Source organism: Oncorhynchus gorbuscha, linkage group LG15 (assembly GCF_021184085.1).
Source record: "Oncorhynchus gorbuscha isolate QuinsamMale2020 ecotype Even-year linkage group LG15, OgorEven_v1.0, whole genome shotgun sequence".
NCBI classification, from domain to species: domain Eukaryota; kingdom Metazoa; phylum Chordata; class Actinopteri; order Salmoniformes; family Salmonidae; genus Oncorhynchus; species Oncorhynchus gorbuscha.
In genome coordinates, this window is record NC_060187.1 from 21,158,712 (window position 1) to 21,168,851 (window position 10,140).

A 10,140-nucleotide genomic window follows, 5' to 3' on the forward strand; every position below is an offset into this window, starting at 1 on the left:
GAATGTCAAGCGTCACGTCTGGAGGAAACCTGGCGCCATCCCTACGGTGAAGCATGCTGGTGGCAGCATCATGCTGTGGGGATGTTTTTCAGCAGCAGGGACTGGGAGACTAGTCAGGATCGAGGGAAAGATTAACAGAGCAAAGTACAGAGAGATCCTTGATGAAAACCTGCTCCAGAGTGCTCATTACCTCAGACTGGGGTGAAGGTTCACCTTCCAACAAGACAACGACCCTAAGCACACAGCCAAGACAACACAGGAGTGGCTTAGGGATAAGTCTCTGAATGTTCTTGAGCGGCCCAGCCAGATTCCGGACTTGATCCCAATCTAACATCTCTGGAGAGTCCTGAAAATAGCTGCGCATTGACACTCTTGATCCAACCTGAAAGAGCTTGAGAGGATCTGCAGAGAAGAATGGGAGAAACTCTCCAAATACAGGTGTGCCAAGCTTGTAGCATCATACCCAAGAAGTCTTTAGGCTTTAATCCCTGCCAGTTGTGCTTCAACAAAGTACAGAGTAAAGGGTCTGAATACTTATGTAAATGTAATTTTAATTTTCTTTCTCATAATGGGGTATTGTGTGTGTGTAGATTGAGGGTAAAAAACTATTAAATCAATTTTAGAATAAGGCTGTAACAACATGTGGAAAAAGTCAAGGGGTCTGAATACTTTCCGAATGCACAAACACACACACACTTTGAGGGGCACACAGCCACCACAGGAGACTACCAAATATGGAGGGAAACTCTCTGAACACTGAACATTCCAAAGGTTATCTCCTCACGAGGCATTTATACCATGGTTACCAAAGTAATCTATCTCTAGCTTGCTCTGTCTCTCATTTTTTTCTCCTCCCTTTCACTTTTCCTCTCTCTCAACCTAACTCTCTAAATCCCCTTCCTCTATTCTTCTATCCCTCATATTGTCAATCACCTCCTAACTCCCGTCCTTCTTACACCCCGCCCCCTCTGTAGATGGGTCAGCTGTGCTGGAGCAGATGGTGGAGATGGCCCGGGGTGTGTATACGGTCCCTGTGCATGTGACTGACCTCCAGAATAAGGGCGGGGTCCAGGTGTTGTCTTTAAGGGTGTGTCAGTGCCTGGGGGGAGAGTGTGTGGCCAAGAGGAGTTCTGTCTCTGTGGGGATCTGGGGCGTCCTAGCCATGCTGCTGGCATTCCTGCTGCTCCTACTGCTCTGTGAGTAGGAATGATGGATACACACTAGCACATGCCCACACTTGTACATTCATCAAATATCTTATCCTGCATCACTTAGTCACATCGAATACTTTGTCAGTTTATTCCTGTATTAAATAATATGCCACTCGGAGTACTCATACCATGTTCTCAGGCATGAATATGACATATCCTACATTATACTTCACATCTATCATTTTAGTCAATTCTCCATTTATATGGATTTATGTAACTAACATATTTGTTCTCTCATATGCAGGTCTATTATTTGTGTTTTACTGCACCACTAAGGGAGAGAAGATCTACATGGAAGACTGTAGTGGTGGCATGCTGCTGAAGTCTAACACAGAGGCTCCTGGAGATGAAGTGGTGAGATCAGCTTTCCTCTGGACTAGCTCCTCTATCATTGATGAGTGTGTGTGTACTGTTTGCCTGTGTGTGTTGTGTGTGTATGCGTGTGTGTGAATGGGACTTTCATTGTCATTGTCTCTGATCTCTGGTCAGAAATCTGCGGCCCTGCTGATTGTACCTTCCACCGGTATTGCCGTGGACACAGTGGATGGCTCCGTGAAGGGGGCAGGGCTGGTGGGGCTTCTGGATCAGAATGGGGCGGGGTGTCCAGCTCCAGGTCCTCCTCTGATTGGTCAGAAGACGATCAATCTGAATCGGGAGAGCAGTAGGCGGGACTTCCTGACAGCTCAGGGACAGAGTAGCTTTTACTCCACTGGACAGTACGGGGGCGGTAACTTCTACACAGACACTACCTTCCTCAAACAGTCCCAGGCTTCCTCCACTCTCTCCGCCTTGCACACCTGGAAGACCAACGGACTCTACCTGGGCAAGGTAAGCCATAGCCAAAGCAACATGTGTTTTTTGTTATTGTGGTTTTTGTGATGGTATTCAGATTGCAATACATTATTTGTAGATTTAGTCAATATGGGCTGTTTAAAAAGAATGGAATTTCAGCACTCAATTTGTCATTCCTGTCAAGTGTTTTTGCAATAAATATCTGGGTTGGTGTGACAACAGTTGGGACCTGGACACCTCTTTTCTCTATTCTGCAGAAGCTGGTCTATTTTGCAGATGAGTCAGAGGAGCGTTATGCGGACGACGTGGCCCGAGCGTACGGGTACGAGGGTGAAGGGTCACCGGCCGGGTCGGTGGGTTGCTGCAGTGACTTTGGTGACCAGGATAACCTGGACTTCCTGGACTCACTGGGGTCAAAGTTCAAAACACTGGCCAACATCTGCATGGACAAGGAGGAGGAGATCTGAGATGAGAACATGATTAAAGAACACAAGTAACGAACACAAAGCAACTAATAAGATCAGAACCTTTGAGAGAAAGACAATCACTAAAGTCAATGGAAGGTTAATGCCAAGAGTGTGTCGTCAGTATGTGAGACTGTCAGTGAGTGAGACTGATGATAGATCTGTTGTTTTGGATGGGAGACAAAGATATGGCAGGTAGAAGATTGAAGAAGCGAGACATCACCCAGACTATTCTCACTCTGAGGTACACATGCTGCTGACTGTTAGTGCTCTGATCTGGTTTCTGTTATGCTCTGCTTTGACACCAGGGGGCGTATGTCCCTGTTTTTACTGTAATACAACACTGGCCAGGATCAGTGTGTTTGTGTGTGATAGAGATCAGCTAGAGATCATATTTCTGGAGTTGTCATTGCTGAATGTGTAACATAATCTCTGAGTCAATTGGTTTCTGTAGGAGACGAGATAATGCTTCATAATTGCTGCCATTTGTCAAGGGCTCAGACTATCTTGTCTTTTTCTAATGAGAAAATAAATAGCAAATTTAAGCAGGAAGAGAAGAGCTTTGTTTTGTACATTTGTGCTTGAAGATGTTAATGCAGAGTATTTTTCTATTGTACGTTATACATTAAAACGGTCTGCTTCTTGAATGTTTGTTTCTCTTAAATTAAACCCAAAGGTATTTTGAAAGAGTTAATAGAGGGGGAGAAGTGTGTCCTGCCAGCTGAAGAAATGGAGAAAATAAAACGGTAAAGAACGGTGATTGCTCTTTCTAACACAGCGGGTTGAGAGTTTCAAGTTCCTCCGTGTCCACATCATTAAGAAATGATCATGGCCCACACACACCAACACAGTTGTGAAGACACTTCTTCCTCCTTAGGAGGCTGAAAAGATTCGGAATGGACTGAGATCCTGAAAAAGTTTACCGGTGTACGATTGAGAGCATCTTGACCGTCTGCATCACCGCTTAGTATGGCTTCTGCTAGGCATCTGACCGCAAGACGCTACAGAGGGTAGTGCGTATGGTCCAGTACATCACGGGCCGAGTTCCCTGCCACCCAGGTGTCGGAGGACGGCCCTAAAAATGGTAAAAGACTCAAGACATAGACTGGAACCAACAGGCGGGGTTGTGGGCATGTAAAATGGCGCGGTCTCCAACCAATATTTTTAAAGGCCCTCCTGTTGGGTGAAGAGAAAACATTTAGCTGTTTTAAAGCGAATTTCTTGCAATTCTACACATTTTGCCATGGTTTATGCCGTCCTTTTCTGCTATCTGTGTGATTCAAACATTTTTTTTAATAATGGGGGGGCCATGACATCTTTGGAATTTGAGATGTTTCCTGAATGTCTAGTTTTTATTTTGGTAATTTTTAGTTCTCAAAGATCATATTTAAAAGTCAAGTACCAGTCAAACGTTTGGACACACCTATTCATTCAAGGGTTTTTCTTTATTTTGACTGTTTTATATTGTTGAATAATAGTGAAGACATTACTATGAAATAACACATGGAGTCATGTGTTAACCAAAAAAGTGTTATACAAATTGTACTTTTTATATTTGAAATTATTCAAAGTAGCCTCCCTTTGCCTTGATGACAGCTTTGCACACTCTTGGCATTCTCTCAACCAGCTTCATGAGTTAGTCACCTGGAATGCATCTCAATTAACAGATGTGCCTTGTTAAAAGTTAATTTGTGGAATTTCTTTCCTTTTTTAATCCGTTTGAGCCAATCAGTTGTGTTGTGACAAGGTAGGGGTGGTATACAGAAGATGGTATGGACTTGGTCTTTTACCAAATAGGGCAATGTCAAGAACAGTTCAAATAATCAAAAAGAAATGACAGTCCGTCTTTACTTTAAGACATGAAGGTCAGTCAATGCTGAACATTTCAAGAACTTTGAAAGTTTCTTCAAGTTCAGTCACAAAAACCATTTAGCGCTATGATGAAACTGGCTCTCATGAGGACCGCCACAGGGAAGGAAGACCCAGATTTACCTTTGCTGCAGAGGATAAGTTCATCAGAGTTACCAGCCTCAGAAATTGCAGCCCAAATAAATGTTTAACAGAGTTCAAGTAACAGACTGTTCAGAGGAAACAGCGTGAATTAGGCCTTCATGGTCGAATTGCTGCAAAGAAACCACAACTAAAGTAAGTCGCTTTGGATAAAAGCGTCTGCTAAATGGCATATATTATTATATTATAATAAAGGACACCAATAAGAAGTGACTTGCTTTGGCCAAGAAACATGAGCAATGGACATTATACCGGTGGAAATCTGTCCTTTGGTCTGATGAATCCAAATTTGAGATTATTGGTTCCAACCGCTGTGTCTTTGTGAGACGCAGAGTAGGTGAACAGTTGATCTCCGCATGTATGGTTCCCACCGTGAAGCATGGAGGGGGAGGTGGGATCATGTGGGGGTGCTTTGCTGGAGACACTGTCTCTTTTTATTTTACCCCCTTTTTCTCCCCAATTTCATAGTATCCAATTATTAGTTACTATCTTGTCTCATCGCTACAACCCCCGTACGGGCTCAGGAGAGACAAAGGTCGAAAGTCATGCGTCCTCCAAAACCCAACCAAGCCGCACTACTTCTTAACCCATCCAACCCGGAAGCCAGCCGCACCAATGTGTCGGAGGAAACACCGTGCACCTGGCGACCTTGGTTAGCGCGCACTGCGCCCGGCCTGCCATAGGAGTCGCTGGCGCGTGATGAGACAAGGATATCCCTACCGGCCAAACCCTCCCTAACCCGGACGACGCTAGGCCATTTATGAGTCGCCTCGGGGCGAACCCAGAGTCTCTGGTGGCACAGCTAGCGCTGCGATGCAGTGCTTTAGACCACTGTGCCACCTGGGAGGCCCGCTGGTCACATGTCAGTGAGTTATTTAGAATTCAAGGCACACTTAACCAGCATGGCTACCACAGCATTCTGCAGCAATACGCTATCCCATTTGGTTTGCGCATAGTGGGACTATCATTTGTTTTTCAACAGGACAATGACCCCAAACACACCTCCAAGCTGTGTAAGGGCTATTTGACCAAGGAGAGTAATGGAATGCTGCATTAGATGACCTGGCCTCCACAATCACCCGACCTCAACCCAATTGAGATTGTTTGGCATGAGTTGGACCGCTGAGTGAAGGAAAAGCGGCCAACAAGTGCTCAACATATGTGGGAACTCTCTTAAGACTGTTGTTAAAGCAATCCCCATGAAGCTGGTTGAGAGAATGCCAATAGTGTGCAAAGCTGTCATCAAGGCAAAGGGTGGCTACCTTGAGGAATCAAACATTTTAAATATACGTTATAGGTTACTACAGGATTCCATGTGTTATTTCATAGTTTTGATGTCTTCACTATTATTCTACAATGTAGAACATAGTAAAAAAATAAAGAAAAACCCTTGAATGAGTTGGTGTGTCCAAACTTTTGACTGGTACTGTTTATAGCTCCATTATCTTTTCTACATACTTCATATCTAGTTTTAGTCAGTTAAGTTTACACTGAAAATATTTTACCAACTGGGTTTTTTTGTTGTTAAAATCATTCAATCATATTTTTGGGAGTGGCGGAAACAAATGAATAGAAGCGAAACACTGGTGTGTGTGTCTGTGTCTTAGTTCCTCTGGGATGGAGAATTTGGGATATTGTGGAAATGGGAGTGATAACCTGTTAATACAGTAGGTGCTATCTGACATTCATGGATAATGTTGAACATTTTAAGATTAGATTTTTCCATAAAAAATATTGTGTTGATTAATTCAGCTACCAGTAATTGGAAGCAAGCCAATTTTGACAACAAAGTATCTTGTTTAAAATAAATATTTTTTATATATATACTTTTTTTATATATACTCCTAAGTTGTGCTTTTTGTGGGTGATTATTTAGTTTTGCAGTAAACAATGTGGTAATGGTGTCATGAGTTGTTGAAATGTTAATTTGTGGTCTAAGTGTTTCACTTACCAGATAAACATGAATTACTATTACTACATTCGATAGCTGAGTAGATGGAGGCAGACCGGCAACGAGCAAATCTCAGAGCAAATGTGACTGTTCCTATCAGGCTGAAACTCAGTACTGTCATGTTCGACTGTCACAGTAAGACATGCTTAAATGTTAATGACCTAACCCACTGGGTACACACTGGTTGAATCAATGTTGTTGTCTATGTCATTTCAATGAAATTATGTTGAACCAACTTGGAATAGACGTCTGTGCCCAGTGGGACAGATCACTACCGTTATGCAAATACTAGCTTTGAAAATATGTTAATGACAGTAGAGGGGGGTAGATATTTCTTACCGCAAACAAACCAAATGCACACTTAAAATATACTCTGTCGTTATGCTTAATAAACCACCCAAAAGCATGATAGCTCTCAGGCATGTTGATGTTATTCTGCTCATGCTCTCTCTCATTTTGAACTTGTGTGTGTGAGAGAGAGCATGCTGCAAAATCATGAAAGAAGAAAGCCTTCAAGGATTATTTCAGGTCATTCCCAGTGGGTGCAATTAGGACGTTTTTAAGAGCTCAAACACCTCTCTAAACTCACCAGAGCTTCTTGGCTAACACTGGCCCTGAGCACTCATTTTGGGTCAGAGTAGGCAGTGGCCAGGGGCGGGATACAGGCAGTAGACATCTCCTCTATAGTGTAGAGGGGGGAATGTGTGTGTGTGTGTGTGTGTGTGTGTGTGTGTGTGTGTGTGTGTGTGTGTGTGTGTGTGTGTGTGTGTGTGTGTGTGTGTGTGTGTGTGTGTGTGTGTGTGTGTGTGTGAGAGAGATGCAGAGGTAGAGAGAAATAGAAACAAAAAGATGTTGACTCAAGAGGGAGATAGCAGGCTGAACAGTTAGTCAGCGGGAGAGTTGTTCATCAGGTACCAGCTGATGTGAGTCAGCAGCATTAGGGATTAGGGAGTCATTCCTTCATAGCCACCCGTTATTCATTCAGCTGCTCTGCCACTGGGGAACCGAGTGGAGGAAGAAAGCTATTACAAAACTTGTGATATGTATACAAACACAAGGCACAATAAGGAACACAGACCTAGTATAGCCATACAGAAATGTGTTTCTTTAATGTTAAAAATATGTATTTAAAGACACTTCCACATAACCACCATTATGTATTATGTAGGAAAATGAACATAAACTGCTCACAAAACTGTTCTTCACTCGCTGCAAAGTCATGAAACCAAAAAGCCTTCAAGGATTATTTCAGATCATTCCCAGTGGGTGCAATTAGGAGATTTTGAAGAGCTCAAACGCCTCTCTAAATTCACTGGAGCATCTTGCCTGAGACTGTAACACTGGCCCTGAGCACTCATTTTGGGTTTCAAGTAGGCAGTGGCCAGGGGCGAGATACAGGCCCTGATACAGGCAGTCTCCTCTATAGTGCAGAGGGGGAATGTCTGTGTGTGCGTATGTGCGTGCTTGCTTGCGTGCATGCGTTACATGTATTTTTGTTGAGTAAAACTTTTTGTGGAAGGTATGAGAGCATTCAGACAGGTTTAAACGAGTTTCCTCACGGAGCTGCCAGCCAGCCGTCGTTCCAAACCCTATCACACACACGCAAATGAGTCGGCGAAAAAGGAGTTTGCTGTAAAATATAACATGTTGTGGAGATTCTTCAGTGTGTGTGTGTGTGGTTGGCAAGGCCAGGGCTGGGTCTACATCAGTACAGAGGAGAAAGGATGGTTGACAAGGCCAGGGCTGGGTCGACATCAGTACAGAGGAGAAAGGATGGTTGACAAGGCCAGGGCTGGGTCTACATCAGTACAGAGGAGAAAGGATGGTTGACAAGGCCAGGGCTGGGTCGACATCAGTACAGAGGAGAAAGGATGGTTGACAAGGCCAGGGCTGGGTCTACATCAGTACAGAGGAGAAAGGATGGTTGACAAGGCCAGGGCTGGGTCGACATCAGTACAGAGGAGAAAGGATGGTTGACAAGGCCAGGGCTGGGTCTACATCAGTACAGAGGAGAAAGGATGGTTGACAAGGCCAGGGCTGGGTCGACATCAGTACAGAGGAGAAAGGATGGTTGACAAGGCCAGGGCTGGGTCTACATCAGTACAGAGGAGAAAGGATGGTTGACAAGGCCAGGGCTGGGTCTACATCAGTACAGAGGAGAAAGGATGGTTGACAAGGCCAGGGCTGGGTCTACATCATTACAGAGGAGAAAGGATGGTTGACAAGGCCAGGGCTGGGTCTACATCAGTACAGAGGAGAAAGGATGGTTGACAAGGCCAGGGCTGGGTCTACATCAGTACAGAGGAGAAAGGATGGTTGACAAGGCCAGGGCTGGGTCTACATCAGTACAGAGGAGAAAGGATGGTTGACAAGGCCAGGGCTGGGTCTACATCAGTACAGAGGAGAAAGGATGGTTGACAAGGCCAGGGCTGGGTCTACATCAGTACAGAGGAGAAAGGATGGTTGACAAGGCCAGGGCTGGGTCTACATCATTACAGAGGAGAAAGGATGGTTGACAAGGCCAGGGCTGGGTCTACATCAGTACAGAGGAGAAAGGATGGTTGACAAGGCCAGGGCTGGGTCTACATCAGTACAGAGGAGAAAGGATGGTTGACAAGGCCAGGGCTGGGTCGACATCAGTACAGAGGAGAAAGGATGGTTGACAAGGCCAGGGCTGGGTCTACATCAGTACAGAGGAGAAAGGATGGTTGACAAGGCCAGGGCTGGGTCGACATCAGTACAGAGGAGAAAGGATGGTTGACAAGGCCAGGGCTGGGTCTACATCAGTACAGAGGAGAAAGGATGGTTGACAAGGCCAGGGCTGGGTCTACATCAGTACAGAGGAGAAAGGATGGTTGACAAGGCCAGGGCTGGGTCTACATCAGTACAGAGGAGAAAGGATGGTTGACAAGGCCAGGGCTGGGTCTACATCAGTACAGAGGAGAAAGGATGGTTGACAAGGCCAGGGCTGGGTCTACATCAGTACAGCGGAGAAAGGATGGTTGACAAGGCCAGGGCTGGGTCTACATCAGTACAGAGGAGAAAGGATGGTTGACAAGGCCAGGGCTGGGTCTACATCAGTACAGAGGAGAAAGGATGGTTGACAAGGCCAGGGCTGGGTCTACATCATTACAGAGGAGAAAGGATGGTTGACAAGGCCAGGGCTGGGTCTACATCAGTACAGAGGAGAAAGGATGGTTGACAAGGCCAGGGCTGGGTCTACATCAGTACAGAGGAGAAAGGATGGTTGACAAGGCCAGGGCTGGGTCTACATCAGTACAGAGGAGAAAGGATGGTTGACAAGGCCAGGGCTGGGTCTACATCAGTACAGAGGAGAAAGGATGGTTGACAAGGCCAGGGCTGGGTCTACATCAGTACAGAGGAGAAAGGATGGTTGACAAGGCCAGGGCTGGGTCTACATCAGTACAGAGGAGAAAGGATGGTTGACAAGGCCAGGGCTGGGTCTACATCAGTACAGAGGAGAAAGGATGGTTGACAAGGCCAGGGCTGGGTCTACATCATTACAGAGGAGAAAGGATGGTTGACAAGGCCAGGGCTGGGTCTACATCAGTACAGAGGAGAAAGGATGGTTGACAAGGCCAGGGCTGGGTCTACATCAGTACAGAGGAGAAAGGATGGTTGACAAGGCCAGGGCTGGGTCTACATCAGTACAGAGGAGAAAGGATGGTTGACGAGGGTATTTATTTATTTT

At 45.3% G+C, this 10,140-nt stretch overlaps 1 protein-coding gene across 1 annotated transcript in view; it reads left to right on the forward strand.

Annotated features, from left to right (window-relative positions):
* Window positions 1-3,114, forward strand: part of LOC123996739 (desmocollin-2-like) — a 30,635-nt gene extending 27,521 nt beyond the window's left edge. Inside the window, exons 13-16 of the mRNA XM_046300380.1 lie at window positions 975-1,196; window positions 1,456-1,565; window positions 1,701-2,039; window positions 2,261-3,114. Of these exons, the coding sequence (XP_046156336.1) occupies window positions 975-1,196; window positions 1,456-1,565; window positions 1,701-2,039; window positions 2,261-2,470 (881 nt within the window). The 3' untranslated portion in view covers window positions 2,471-3,114. The remainder of the gene's footprint in view (window positions 1-974; window positions 1,197-1,455; window positions 1,566-1,700; window positions 2,040-2,260) is intronic.
* The last annotated feature ends 7,026 nt before the right edge of the window (window positions 3,115-10,140 follow it).